Source organism: Zootoca vivipara, chromosome 11, assembly GCF_965207765.1.
Source record: "Zootoca vivipara chromosome 11, rZooViv2.hap1.1, whole genome shotgun sequence".
Classification (NCBI taxonomy): domain Eukaryota; kingdom Metazoa; phylum Chordata; class Lepidosauria; order Squamata; family Lacertidae; genus Zootoca; species Zootoca vivipara.
The window spans coordinates 36,641,184-36,656,779 of record NC_142594.1 but is presented as its reverse complement, the minus strand read 5'-3'; the positions used below and the strand labels follow the sequence as shown (position 1 = coordinate 36,656,779).

The 15,596-nt window shown below is 39.7% G+C and overlaps 1 protein-coding gene across 12 annotated transcripts in view; it reads right to left on the bottom strand.

Moving 5' to 3' along the window:
• MLLT10 (MLLT10 histone lysine methyltransferase DOT1L cofactor) overlaps window positions 1-15,596 on the bottom strand; it is a 107,579-nt gene that overhangs the window by 36,031 nt on the left and 55,952 nt on the right. For all 12 annotated transcript variants that reach the window (XM_035129307.3, XM_035129304.3, XM_035129309.3 and 9 more), the window contains 2 exons: window positions 9,471-9,726; window positions 4,505-5,074 (listed from right to left, as the gene is read on the bottom strand). In XM_035129307.3, the coding sequence (XP_034985198.3) occupies window positions 4,505-5,074; window positions 9,471-9,726 (826 nt within the window). The remainder of the gene's footprint in view (window positions 1-4,504; window positions 5,075-9,470; window positions 9,727-15,596) is intronic.

Sequence of the window (15,596 nt, the reverse complement as noted above, 5' to 3'; positions counted from 1 at the left end):
ATTTCCTTAGGGAAACGTTAATTGAATGGCACCATTTTTTAAGTTATACCCCTAAGCTAAGCCTAATCAGCCAAAATGAGCTATATTAGGGCAAGCAGGTGGTGGGCCTAAGCACTCCAAGAATCTTGTATACATCCTCGGGTGACAAAACTGCAACCCACCCAAACAAACCTACTAATGGATGCACTGGATGTGTTGAACAGCAGACATGTACACATGTACTGCCAAAGATAGAAAGGATATCAGCAACTCTTAATTACCTTGCAAATAATCACAGTGAATTACTGAGGATCTCCCATGATCACATTTCTAACCTGGTTATAAGATGTCTCTAACAGCAATGAAAAGCTCTGCTTGTAAAGTTTTCCACCACAGCATTTGCGTTATCATCCTAACTGCCTCATTAGTCTCAGCTATTTAAGAATCAGCTCCAGCAAGCAAACAATGGCAATCACCTGAACTGATTCCCTGTTCCAAAGGTTAGTCATGTTAGTCAACTGAAAACTTCGAAAGAGCTTTCTGAAAACCATCAGCCTCCAGGAACAGAAAATTTTAATCTCTCCACCATTGTTTACAAATAACTAAGGTGCTGAAACTCCAATCCTCACCAGATGTTTATCTCTTAACTAGCTGACCCAGCCACGCGTTGCTGTGGGGTTTTTTTTGGGGGGGGGTATTGATGTCATTTGTGTTTTGAATGGTAATGGTTGCATAACTTGTTTTTGGTTCGTGTTTTGATGTAATATGCTTTTCCGGATGTATGAACTTTGTCCTTGGATTTGTTATTTTAATTATATTTGTTTTCTTATTATTGTTTGCTGTGCCTGACTCAGGGTCCTTGTTTCCCAGGAAAGGGGGAGGATGTGTCCATTCCCCCCTGGACTATGTGTTTTTTCCTCTCCCCCCCATTGTTGTGTCTCATCCCTGTGATTACTCCCATCCTGTAGTGACCCATGAGGTATCCGGTCCCCCCTCCCCCCACCCTGTGGCTCCCCCCACCCTATGTCAGCCCATGAGCTATTCGGACCCCTCCTCCCCCCACCCCCCACCCAGGGCTCCACTCGGGATAGTATTTAAAGTAGAGTAGAGGCCTAGTTTGTAGGCTGTAGAGCTTAGGCCTAGTTTGTAAAGTGGAGCCGAGGCCTAGTTTGTAAAGTGGAGCCGAGGCCTAGTCTGTAGGCTGTAAAGTAGCACCAGTGCCTAGTCTGTAAAGTAGAGCTGAGGCCTAGTTTGTAGGCTTTAAAGTAGAGGCGAGGTCTAGTCTGTCGGCCTTGGCTTGGGCTAGTATTTAAATGCAAATTCATTGGCCCCGGCCTGACTCTGTGGGTTGTCTGGTAATGGCTGCCTTGGTGGTTTCAGTTGCTTGGTTGATGACGTCATTATTTGGCGCCGCCCTTCAGAGATTCTGCTGGTGACAGCGCGCGATCTGCCTTTCCATTGCATGCTGCTGGAGTCTTTAGACCAGGCATCCCCAAACTGCGGCCCTCCAGATGTTTTGGCCTACAACTCCCATAATCCCTAGCTAACAGGACCAATGGTCGGGGAAGATGGGAATTGTAGTCCAAAACATCTGGAGGGCCGAAGTTTGGGGATGCCTGCTTTAGACCTTCTGCTGGTGATGTCTAATTTGGGCACCACTTTTTTGTGTTTAATCATTATTTTAGGTGTGAAAGGTGTGGTTTTTTTGAAAAGAAATTTACGCCAGATCTCTCCCTGATGGGCAAGGTACGCTTTGCCCTAATTTGTTGCAATTCGGTTCAGCAGTTACGGTGCAAGGGTGTTATCTCCGCGCACACAGTGTCTACATTTTATATAAATATATAGATGACATTCCTGACTATAAGATCACCAACATCCTATCAGCAGAGAGTATCAAATCTGGGGCACTTACTATGTGTCTGCCCAATTATACACTCGGAAAGCTCCAAGGTAGCCATGAAGCCCCAAGTTGCTTCTACTGACACTCCCCAGCAGCAGCAGTCTGAGGGGTCCACAAAACCATTTCCTAGAACACCTCAGCAAGCTCAGTCAATTAGGAAGCCAGTTGGGAGTATACAAACAGCATCACTATTTTATGCCACTGAGTGTACCTGGTGTTAGAATAATTAGTAAAAGCAGTGTTTTGGGTGGAACATCTGGCAAGAAAGATGGAATATTTGAAAACCACAGAAACTCCTCCACCCTACCCTGTCCTACAACCGATGCTGCAATGAAAACACAGCTAGGCAAAACTGGATTTCCAGCCTCCACTCTGGTCTGTGTACAACATAAGGCCTACTCTTGTGAAACATAAATGGGCATGCAGGAATTTCAATCATTATGCTTACAAATGTATTCAGAGCTCTTTTGCTAGAAATAGTTCATGCATGCCTACAAACTTGAATGGTGGAAGTTGTAGTAGCAGAAAACCAAACATGTATGGAACACATTATTAGAGCACCCAAGATGCTGTACAAGGATTTTAAAAACTACTAAAAACAAGAGGGGATAAAATTATCCTCCATAAATTCAAGTTGTTATATATACAATTGATATTGCCATGTGGTATTCCTCCTACTTGCTTCTACTTCAAGGACATCACACAAGCATCTGTTTGGCCAATGTGAGAACAAAATGCTGGACTAGATGGATCACTGGCCTGAGTCACCAGGCTCTTATGCTCTTATAGACGTGCATTTATTTCTACATTTGCGTGTTGGCCTTCTGGAGGTGGCCTTTCCACGCCAGCCTCTTATGATCTCTAACAAGGTCCTTCTGACCAGTATAGAATTTGGAGTGCCGATCATCACAGTAATTCCCATGTAGGAAGCACTCAGCACTCTATGGATCATCCCCACATTTTTTATTCGCATTTTCTCAAATGTCATTTCCTTGACCTCTTTCATGTTTCATGTGTTTCATGTATACAAAGACTTATATGCGTGATTTAGGAGTGGACAAGCAAGACTGCATGTGAAATAGATATATAACCTGCCTAACTGATATAGTTCCTGCATAGGTACTTGATGAATCGAGCTATATCACAAAGGGCTTTCTGCTCCCAAAGACTATATTCCAATGATAACATTTCCAAATATAATAGAGGGGTAACAACACTGTGTTGTTGCTCAATCCTGCCAGTTTGCCTGAAAGTGCTAAACATCGCATACATAAAGAAATCTTACATATCAAGGCTGTCACAAATTGGAGGGGATGTTGGCAGTGTAACAGACCTTGTACTTTCTGCATACTTTTCAAATTGCCCACATCAATTTACTTTATGTGCCCAAACTAAAATACACACAAATTTCAGGTCCCCCCCCTTAAAGTTCTATGTTCTTCAATAACTGTTAAGCAAGAATAGCCAACAGTAACTTCCTGTGTAGAAACATTTTTAAAGTTTGATAGGCAAGAAATAAAGAGTTGGAGGAAGAATAGTTTTAGGGAGAAAGTTCAAGCTCACATACACAGGATATTTAAATCATTCTTTAAAAGTTACAGTTGCAATTATCAGGGAAGCGGTTGGAATTTTAAGGAAGAAACAGCACATCCAGGAAAGATAATGCCTGTTAAAAAGCCACACAATGCTGTTGACTTTTCATACAGTAAAGGAAACTGTACGCTTAAAATAACAGTAGTTTTGGTAGCTGCTTCCCAGTTACAAAATATCCGCTTGTTTGCAAGCCAGAAAGAGGAATTCAAATAGCTGTTACCTTCTGCTACTATTTTCCCCTAGTCTTTTCCCATTAAAATAGATCCTGGCTTGTTGGAAATCTCTTATTGAAAACAGTGGAGTGAATTTTCTGGAAAAGCTTGAAATCCAAAAAAATATATTAATCTATCTTAAATCAAAGGGTATCTGAACCAAGCAAGTCTGACCTGGTTAAATAAAAATTTAAAAGTCATATTAATTTTACTTACTGTTTAAATATCTGAAAAGTTCTCCAAATAGTAAAATTAATTACACTGCTGGTTAATTTTAGAAAATCAAGTTCAGGTATTCAATCCTAGGAATTCTTGCAATGGGTCTTTAGTGGCCTAAACATAAGTAGCACCAAAAAAAGAGACCTGTAATAGACGCCCACTAGCCCTGTTAAGGTGACTGCAGAAACAGTTTTCAAGGATGCTGAAGAAAACTAAGCACATGTCTCCTTTACTTTTTCAACTATTTGCAAAACTTTATTTTTGCTATTTATTTTTTAAAAATAAAACTTTAATAGCAAAACCAAATGCCATAACCAATTATCTTTGGATGTCTCTATCACTTGTGAAACACTGACAAAGCAAAGAAAGTCATCACACATTTTCTTAACAGGCATTATTGGATGAGACCTCAGTTTATTTCTAGTTATAAGTATTTTTCAAATATGTGTATAGTGTGATGGGGGGGGTGCGCCAATTTTTCTATTTTCAAGATAGCCAGTTTAGGGAACATCAACTTAGACTGAATGTATATGATCATTGAGACCAAAGTTCCATGTTATATATTCAAACTTGTGCTTTCTAAAGTAAAACTTATGCCTACCTGAACCAACAGGGGAGGAGCCAACACTGAGACTTTGTAGACTTCCATTCCTAAGCAACGTTGGAGATTTTTGCAAATTAGAACTCGTTATACTTCCTGCAGCAGATGCCACAGATGATGTTGGGGAGGCAGAACAAACCGATAGGTGGGAAATATTCTCCTGACTTTTATTTCCTTTTGGCCTACCAGGCCCATGTTTACACTGCTTATTTCCTTTCCGCTTCTTTTCCTTTACAGTTTCATCTTCTGTCCCAGAGGACTGAACACGCTTGTATCCTGTTGATGTAAGGCTTGAATTACCCAACTCTCCAGGTGAGCTGTCAAAAATATTAGGCTGGGAGGCAACAGTTGAGGTTGAAGGAAGACCAATTAAGGAAGTAAAACAATTCACACTCCCTTCCTGGCTTCCAGTCTCTCCTTTATGTACATCTTTGGTCGACAATGTCTGCTGGGAATGAGTATAGCTGTCATTACGTAGATCCGAGTCTGTAAAACTCAAAAAGTCCTGGGGAGACTGAACTGAACTTCCGGAAGATGACTTTATACTACTAGGAGTTCCCAAAAAACTTCCTGGAGAAAAGGACAAAAAAGGAGTATTAAAAATAAAATAAATTGGCAAATGTGTAAGCATAGCAATACAACAAGTTACAGCAGCTTTGATGTTTGTGTTCTATAAGAGTTTTGCTGCGGTCGTTGTGCCATCTAAAAGGGGCAGGGAAGTGGCAAAGTTACAGCACATGTTATGTTCTCATATTCCCAGCCAACCTTCATTTCTTTCAGCTATTTACAGCCCTAGACAGTAATGACTGAGATTGCACTAATAAAATGGATAAAGCCCAAGTAAATCACAAAGTTTAGGTTCTTATCACTCTGTAATTCAACTTTGGCACCAATGTTCAAATTGTTTTATAAAACTGTTTTATGATATTGTGCCAATGAAAATCCTCCAGAATATAATTTCTCAGCCACAACTGCCCTGGGGAAGAAAAGATGTGAAAGAAATGAGGTCAGGGTAACTGGGGGCCGAGGGAGAATGGCAGTGTGCCCTAAGTTTATCCTTGTTTCTATCACTCTGACTAGCCCTTCTAGATGGCACTAAGACTATTTCCTCGCAAGGCAAATCTGTACGAACAAAACATTTCCCAGAAAATGCAATCCAAACATGGCCAATATGTTCCCCTTCTAATTATTAGTTCTACCAGTTTCAGCAAAACCATAATAAATTAAGTCTCAAAATAACTGAAATTTCATCACAAAGCTTTCCAATAGGAGAAGAGCACAGTATTCCTACAATACACATGAGCATTGTATTGAATGCCTTTTAAAATACTTTGCATATATTTCAAATGCTTTCAGTACAGAGGCTGATGAACATATCTGTAAAAAGTGAAAAGAGATGGTTCAGATGTCATGACAAACCATAGTTTAGCATTATAACTGTGATCCTGGGATGAAGTGACTAGAGTCGACTCAATCAGTGACTGACAGGTCGTGCAAAGTCCCTACTTGGCTCTCCTCAGAAATTTACAGACAGCTGAAGGATTACAATAACAAGTCTCAATCTCATATAATTTTCCCTTCCCCCTCTATGAGGAGTTCAGAAATGTTATACAGTGGTATCTCGGTTTGCGACCGCAATCCGTTCCGCGGAGCTGGTCGCTCCCCAAATCGGTCGCTCGCTGAAGGCACGCTTCTGCGCGTGCATGAAGTGCCAATAGAGCGCTTCTGTGCACGCACGCACTGCGCAGATTGCTTCTACGCATGTATATATAAACACTTCCGGGTCCGCAGTGGTCGGAAACCGAAGCGGTTGCAAATGGAGGAGGTCGCAAACCGAGGTTTGACTGCACAATACTACATTGTAGATTAACCAGAGTTTACCACTCTAAACTGTGGTTACTCTTAACCATAAGTTTCTTGCAACAAAGCAGCTAAGATTAAACACAGTTAATTTTGGTATGATTAGCATAACCAGCTGGCCACTGTGAGAACAGGATGCTGGACTAACAAAAATTATAGCATGCAGCAATTCCATGCTGGAAGGAAAGGGGTTGGCAGCTGGTGGTCCTTAGGCCAAGACAAAAATGTTAAAAGTCAGGACCATAAAAAACTGCACACGTTACACTATACAATTATATACAAATCAAAAATAAAATAACAATAAGATAAACCAGATTCTGAAAACAACAGTAAAATGAAAAATCTACAGAAAATCAGAAGATAATGTGAATGAACAGCTTAATTCAAATTTTAAAAAAAGCTTCCAGGTACAGTACCAAACTATAAGATAAACAGCTTCTGAATACCATGATGAAATGCATTATATGTTATATGACAGAAGAGAGTGGCAACTGATTTCACAGCTGCCAAACCATTCCCTCCCTTTTAGGTGTCTTGAAACAGTTTCATATAAAGAAAAGATAAGTTAGGTTGACAACTAGTGTGATGTAGAGGCACTAGGAGGCACACACACCCAAGAAACTCAACAGTTGTTGCAAGGATAAAATGTGAAAGGGGAAAAACTATCCTCACCACCTTGATGAAAGAAAGGTGCGGTATAATTTGAATAATAAGTGCATAAATTACTGAAGACACAGTTGTCAGAGGTGCACTCCAATCTTTTCCTCCTAACTCCTCCCCACAAAAGGAGAATCATAAGGAAAACATCAGATACATTATGGAGAGAGGGAAGCCTCTAATCCCTGTTCACTTCCTACCAGCTCCCATATTTAAGGTAGCATGTAGGAGAACTGGGAAAGCTGTTTAACCCAATGGCAAAGTAGCCTGCTAGTAAATAACTGCTAATCAGGGTATCTGAAGCCAAGTCTTCCCAATACACTTCTAAAATATATGTTGACATTCAACAGGAGGAGAAAATTAGAACACTATACTGAGGGAAATGACCAAGACAGCTTTTCTTATATGTCTAATTTCTTCCTTGTTTGAGCACTAATCCTTTTGTCTTTATTCCAACATGCTCCCATCATGCTCCCATACAGTGTAATGTTTATGTAAGTTGAGGACAGATACTGTATTATAGAAAATACAACAGAAAATCACAAGGTAATCATGCTCAATATCTAAAGGAATAGTCTCATGTGTAACAAGCATAAAGAAGAAAAATTGTTTGTACTGCCCCAAAGGAAGCTGACACTCACATTTCATTTAGAGAGCTATGCATGATTACAAACAGTATTTCTTATCTACTTAAATATCAATATTTATCTCAAATACACTCAAGTTACTATCCTATGCATGCTTACCTGGGAGTAAGTCATATTGAACATAGTGGGACTTATTTTTGAGTAAACATGCACAGAACTGCACTGGAAATGTGCATGTGTTTTGCATTTATATCTTATACTAGGCAGTTTATGTCCTGTATATAGTGGATAATATAAGCAAAATCCATTAGGAAGGATTAGATTTTTTGTATGTGTTAACACACACTTGGTATTCACATTTCTAGCCCACTTGAACCTATGAAAAGCTGCCTTATACAGAGCCAGACGATTTGGTCCATCATGACTAATACTGTCTACCCGATATTGTCCACCCTAACTAGCAGCATCTTGCCAAGCTCTACAGCCTGTGTAACTGGAGATACCAAGGGTGGAAATTGCGACCTTCTACAAGCATGTTATCTGCTGTTTGACCTATCGTCTTTTCCCCACAAGCCCAGGACAGGCAACAACTACTTTTCAAACAGGCTGCTTTGAATCTGGAAGAGATGCCAAGGTACTTTGGCTTCCCACCCATACCAGCTGTCTGGAATAAAGCCCAGGTATGCTGAATAACTGCAGGGGTGGAAAAACAGGCATGGGAGGGGCTGTTTCTACTTTATAGCGTCACAGAAAATTGAGAAAAGAGAATCGTAGAAATGAAGAGTTGGAAGGGACCAAGAGGATCATCTAGTCCAACTCCCTGCAATGCAAGACTCTTTTGCCCAACGTGGGGCTTGAACCCACAAGCCTGAGATTAAGAGTCTCATGCTCTACTGACTGAGCTATCACCCATCTCCCAAAGATCAAAGATTTTGTGGAAGTAAGAGGAATAGAAAGAAATACCACAGGAAGTTTGCAAAAACTGTTTGCTTGTAGGAGGGAATGGGGAGTGATAGGCTGCCCTCAATCTTCCCCTGTGATGACCTGGAACTCTTAGGTTCATCAGCAGAGACCCAGGGTGACTTTGGCTCCGTTCAGATGATCCTCCACACCATGAGTTGGAAAATCAAATCAAGTCTGGATTGCTTATTCTCACCTACACAAAAGATTGCCTCCTCCATTATACTACAACCATAGTTAGTTGTATGTTACAGCTAGGTTTCAAGCAATTATTTGAAATCGTGGTTTTGAAGAACATGGTTCAGAGGTTAGTATTAATCATAGTTGCTTGATTCTTCTGTCGTGGCAGAAGAAATCCATAACTACAGTAGGGTATCTGTGTGCAAAAAGAGTGGATCATAACATATGAAAAGGATAACTAGAATGAAGTGAGCTAAATATGGTGTCAAATATTAAAATATCACCATTTAAACAACCATTGATTGTAGACTGTCCATTAAGTAAGCAGTATGAGCAGTTTGCTTCAAAAAAAAGTGTTACTGCATGCAGACGAAAGAAATATAGTGATTGATTAAATGTAACCCACAACCTGAAAGACTGTATGAATACAAAATCATTTGCTTGTGTGTCAGCTAGAAAAACAGGATTAATCCCCTTTTTGTAGCTATAAAAATATTAATGGAAAGGAATATTCTAGTCACAATAATAGTACTTATCTATTTCATGAAAAGATGCATCACTTCTGCTAGCTGTCCCAAAACATTTTCTCTCAACTAAATTAGCATCCAATTCAGTTATTGCATTGATCAAATGTAATACATAGAAAAGTACATCTAAGTTTTTAACCTATTTAATTCTTGGCAGTCATGGAAGTTATATACTGTAGTATTCTTAAAAAATACCTTGTTGAAAAGTACAAGCTGCGGACACCGGAGCTCCGGGAGTCCTTCCAGCAGCAGGCTTTCTTCCCCTCTGACCTGAATTATGACCTGCGGACTTCTTCCCTTTGCTCTCTGAACCTCTGGCCTCTGAAACATCTTTACCACTTGAAGCATGTGCAGACACTTCCTGGAAATTTGCATTTGTAAAGCGAGCTGCGGTATCTTCCAGCCTCTTCAATGAGCCTGTCATAGAGTTGTTGGTAGTGCTTGTGTAAGTCTAACAGTATTGAAGTGGGAAAGAGGAAGTTGAGAGAGACAGTTAGACCACAATAAATTAACTGTACTCCAAACGACACACAATGTTACTTCAATTCAGAAACATAGATGTGTCCCAACATTATCAAACAGCGTAGAGAAAGTTAAACCTAACTATGTATTTAAAAGAAGTTATAAAGTTGCTACTTAAAATAATTGAGCACTTTAAAGGTGGGTTGTTGTTGTTGTTTTTTAAAAAATTAAACTAACAGGGAACTATAAAGAACAAAATACATTTACTAATATATCAGCAAGATATCGCCTGTCAGTTTTGCAAGCATCAGATTGCAGCAATTAGTAGAAGTGCACATACTGGCATCCCCTTACACTTAATCATGATACTTCTATTTATTAAATACAAAGAAAGTCATCTATTTTTCCAAACACTATTTCCTGCTGAAATTCATGCTTTTGCAACATGTAACAACAGGTTATTCTGTAAGTTAATCTTTATTGCCTTAGATTTGCAGATGTAAGCTTCTGTAAGATAGCTCTTTTCCTTTAGGTTCTTTCAGACTATTGTAATTATTTGAAAGGTAATTTTTAATTTTCTGTACAATGTATAAAAGAAAATACAATATGATGAAATACAATACATTTACACCAATATTTATACATATTCATTAACACGTGTATGGATTTTTTCTGCAGTGCTGCTTGTCATTTAAAAAATAGTAACTAAATCTTAAATTAATTGGAGAAAATATTTTTGTAAGACACAAGCGTATTATTCAAAATTCAAACCCCTTCAGTCTATAAACAGACAGTACCTTTTTCTTTTTTCCTATTTCCTTCATTGTACAATGTAAGTTGTGTAATACAACCCTTTTACAATTGTATCCATTTCATTCACTCCTGATTCTTCTTTTGACTTTATTATGAAACTCCTTGCGTTTAACTTACATGGTTTTGTTGTTAATGTTTGTTTTTATCTTCATGTGTACTGTCTGTCTTTGTTGTTCAATAAAAATTAAAATAAAAAATTGTTTTTGCTTATCTCAAACATAGTGCTTACAGTGCAATCCTATGGATGCCTACTCAAAAGTCTCCTAAGAGTTTAAAGAACTTAATTCCAGATAAAATTAAAAAATTCCTTCCAGCAGCACCTTAGAGACTAACTAAGTTTGTCATTGGTATGAGCTTTCGTGTGCATGCACACTTCTTCACTTAATTCTAGATAAGAAGGTATAGAACTGCTGGTGAAGTATCAAAGACTAATGCAGAGACAAGCTGATGTTCTACTGGTAAAAATTTAGTAGTTATGGGCCAGGATCTATACAGCTCTATAAAGATGCCTAAAATACTTCCATATATGCACAAATGGATTGCATATTTTCCCTTCTAGCTGCACACCCTTGAACCATATCAACACTACTGCTCAAGAAGGGTTCCCCAACCCTCAAGTACATTTTTTTTAAATGGACAGCAGGTGCTGCAGTGCAAATCAGGCCTTTTTTTAAAGAAAAGAAAATGTGTGTTAGCATGAAACACCATTCACAGCCCTTTGTATTATTGCCAAAGGTTTGTTTTTTAAAAAACCAAAACAGAACACAATTCAGCCAATGTTAAAAACATAGGTTTTATTCATTTTAATGGAAAAGATTTGAACATCTCCTTAATGCTCTCTAATTGAAGTTCAAAGTGCTTAAATCTGGCTAGATTGCACCCCTAATTCTGCAACAGAATTACTATGGGGTTTGGGGGTTGGTTTTTTTTTTGTTTTTGTTTTTTTGGTAAAAGCCATTTTTGGAAATGCTTCAAACAATTTTTTCAAAATGGCAGACATAAGCCAGTGAAACAAGTGCAGTATGGTTTCACTTCATTAAGTGTCAATAAGCACTTTCTCCACTTAAAGTTGTTGTTGTTTAAATTTGTATACCACCCTCCATCTGAAGATCTCAGTGCAGCTCACAACATTAAAATACAAAAGGAGAATGCAAAATACATAATAAAACAAAAACAAACCAATAACCCCACTCCCACAAACACATTTAAAAAGCCATAGAATGTTAATCAGCCAAACACCTGGTTGGAGAGAAACGTTTTTGCCTAGTGCCTAAAGACATGTAGTGATGGCACCAGGTGAACCTCCCTGAGGAGAGCATTCCACAAATAATATAAACATATTTGACATATTGATTAAATTTTTTGTTGTTTAGTCGTTTAGTCGTGTCCGACTCTTCGTGACCCCATGGACCATAGCACGCCAGGCACTCCTGTCTTGCACTGCCTCCCGCAGTTTGGTCAAACTCATGTTCGTAGTTTCGAGAACACTGTCCAACCATCTTGTCCTCTGTCGTCCCCTTCTCCTAGTGCCCTCAATCTTTCCCAACATCAGGGTCTTTTCCAAGGATTCTTCTCTTCTCATGAGGTGGCCAAAGTATTGGAGCCTCAGCTTCACGATCTGTCCTTCCAGGGAGCACTCAGGGCTGATTTCCTTAAGAATGGATAGGTTTGATCTTCTAGCAGTCCATGGGACTCTCAAGAGTCTCCTCCAGCACCATAATTCAAAAGCGTCAATTCTTCGACGATCAGCCTTCTTTATGGTCCAGCTCTCACTTCCATACATCGCTACTGGGAAAACCATAGCTTTAACTATACGGACCTTTGTCGGCAAAGTGATGTCTCTGCTTTTTAAGATGCTGTCTAGGTTTGTCATTGCTTTTCTCCCAAGAAGCAGGCGTCTTTTAATTTCGTGACTGCTGTCACCATCTGCAGTGATCAAGGAGCCCAAGAAAGTAAAATCTCTCACTGCCTCCATTTCTTCCCCTTCTATTTGCCAGGAGGTGATGGGACCAGTGGCCATGATCTTGGTTTTTTTGATGTTGAGCTTCAGACCATATTTTGCGCTCTCCTCTTTCACCCTCATTAAAAGGTTCTTTAATTCCTCCTCGCTTTCTGCCATCAAGGTTGTGTCATCTGCATATCTGAGGTTGTTGATATTTCTTCCGGCAATCTTAATTCCGGCTTGGGATTCATCTAGTCCAGCCTTTCGCATGATGAATTCTGCATATAAGTTAAATAAGCAGGGAGACAATATACAACCTTGTCGTACTCCTTTCCCAATTTTGAACCAATCAGTTGTTCCATATCCAGTTCTAACTGTAGCTTCTTGTCCCACATAGAGATTTCTCAGGAGACAGATGAGGTGATCAGGCACTCCCATTTCTTTAAGAACTTGCCATAGTTTGCTGTGGTCGACACAGTCAAAGGCTTTTGCATAGTCAATGAAGCAGAAGTAGACGTTTTTCTGGAACTCTCTAGCTTTCTCCATAATCCAGCGCATGTTTGCTATTTGGTCTCTGGTTCCTCTGCCCTTTCGAAATCCAGCTTGCACTTCTGGGAGTTCTCGGTCCACATACTGCCTAAGCCTGCCTTGTAGAATTTTAAGCATAACCTTGCTAGCGTGTGAAATGAGCGCAATTGTGCGGTAGTTAGAGCATTCTTTGGCACTGCCCTTCTTTGGAATTGGGATGTAGACTGATCTTTTCCAATCCTCTGGCCATTGCTGAGTTTTCCAAACTTGCTGGCATATTGGGTGTAGCACCTTAACAGCATCATCTTTTAAAATTTTAAATAGTTCAGCTGGAATATCATCACTTCCACTGGCCTTGTTATTAGCAATGCTTTCTAAGGCCCATTTGACTTCACTCTCCAAGATGTCTGGCTCAAGGTCAGCAACCACACTACCTGGGGTGTATGAGACCTCCATATCTTTCTGGTATAATTCCTCTGTGTATTCTTGCCACCTCTTCTTGATGTCTTCTGCTTCTGTTAGGTCCTTACCACTTTTGTCCTTGATTATGGTAATCTTTGTACGAAATGTTCCTTTCATATCTCCAATTTTCTTGAACAGATCTCTGGTTTTCCCCATTCTATTGTTTTCCTCTATTTCTTTGCATTGCTCATTTAAGAAGACCCTCTTGTCTCTCCTTGCTGTTTTTTGGAAATCTGCATTCAGTTTCCTGTATCTTTCCCTATCTCCCTTGCATTTTGCTTGCCTCCTCTCCTCCGCTATTTGTAAGGCCTCGTTGGACAGCCATTTTGCTTTCTTGCATTTCCTTTTCCTTGGGATGGTTTTCGTTGCTGCCTCCTGTATGATGTTACGAGCCTCCATCCATAGTTCTTCAGGCACTCTGTCCACCAAATCTAAATCCTTAAACCTGTTCCTCACTTCCACTGTGTATTCATAAGGGATTTGATTCAGATTGTATCTTACTGGCCCAGTGGTTTTTCCTACTTTCTTCAGTTTAAGCTGGAATTTTGCTATAAGAAGCTGATGATCTGAGTTACAGTCAGCTCCAGGTCTTGTTTTTGCTGACTGTATAGAGCTTCTCCATCTTTGGCTGCAGAGAATATAATCAATCTGATTTCGATGCTGCCCATTTGGTGATATCCATGTGTAGAGTCGTCTCTTGTGTTGTTGGAAGAGAGTGTTTGTGATGACCAGCTTGTTCTCTTGACAGAACTCTATTAGCCTTTGCCCTGCTTCATTTTGAACTCCAAGGCCAAACTTGCCAGTTGTTCCTTTTATCTCTTGATTCCCTACTTTAGCATTCCAATCCCCTGTAATGAGAAGAACATCCTTCTTTGGTGTCATTTCTAGAAGTTGTTGTAGGTCTTCATAGAATTGGTCAATTTCACTTTCTTCAGCACCAGTAGTTGGTGCATAAACTTGGATTACTGTGATGTTAAAAGGTCTGCCTTGGATTCGTATCGAGATCATTCTGTCATTTTTGAGATTGCATCCCATTACAGCTTTTGCCACTCTTTTGTTGACTATGAGGGCCACTCCATTTCTGCTACAGGATTCTTGCCCACAGTAGTAGATATGATAGTCACCCGAACTGAATTCGCCCATTCCCTTCCATTTTAGTTCACTGATGCCCAGGATGTCGATATTTATTCTTGTCATCTCATTTTTGACCACATCCAGCTTACCTCCACTCATGGTTCTTACATTCCAGGTTCCTATGCAATATTTTTCTTTACAGCATCGGACTTTCCTTTCGCTTCCAGGCATATCCGCAACTGAGCGTCCTTTCGGCTTTGGCCCAGCCGCTTCATCAGCTCTGAATCTACTTGTACTTGTCCTCCGCTCTTCCTCAGTAGCATGTTGGACGCCTTCCGACCTGAGGGGCTCATCTTCCAGCGTCATAACTTTTATATGCCTGTTGTCTTTGTCCATGGAGTTTTCTTGGCAGGGATACTGGAGTGGCTTGCCAGTTCCTTCTCCAGGTGGATCACGTTTAGTCAAAACTCTCCACTATGACCTGTCCATCTTGGGTGGCCCTGCATGGCATAGCTCATAGCTTCTCTGAGTTATTCAAGCCCCTTCGCCACGACAAGGCATTGATCCATGAAGGGGTTGATTAAATTAAAATACTGCTTAAATATGAAGACCAAATATGTTACTTCTAATTTACTTAACACATCTGGAAAAACACCAAATGTGAATCTTTAATGAAGTTTTTAAAAATATACCCATGAGAAAAATATTGTGCTGTCCTAGTGAATCAGGTAACAAGTTGCTATATACACTATATTGAAGACATAATAGAGAAAATTTATTTTTTCTAGTATTCCCACAGGGTCAAAGGTGTTGCACATGAATGCTCAATAAGCTTTTCACGTGTGACATATGAAAGAAAGCTTTATTCAGAAACTTGTACCATGTTGGAACTTATTTGAGGTCCTCATGTCCCTTTGGGAGTAGAAGCCATGTTTAACTTAACACCTGATGATTAAACTTCATCAAAGTTACTGCATTTTACATTAAATATGAGTTTCTCCAGTTCCATGGGTGCAACACCCAGAGGGATTCCCACAGGG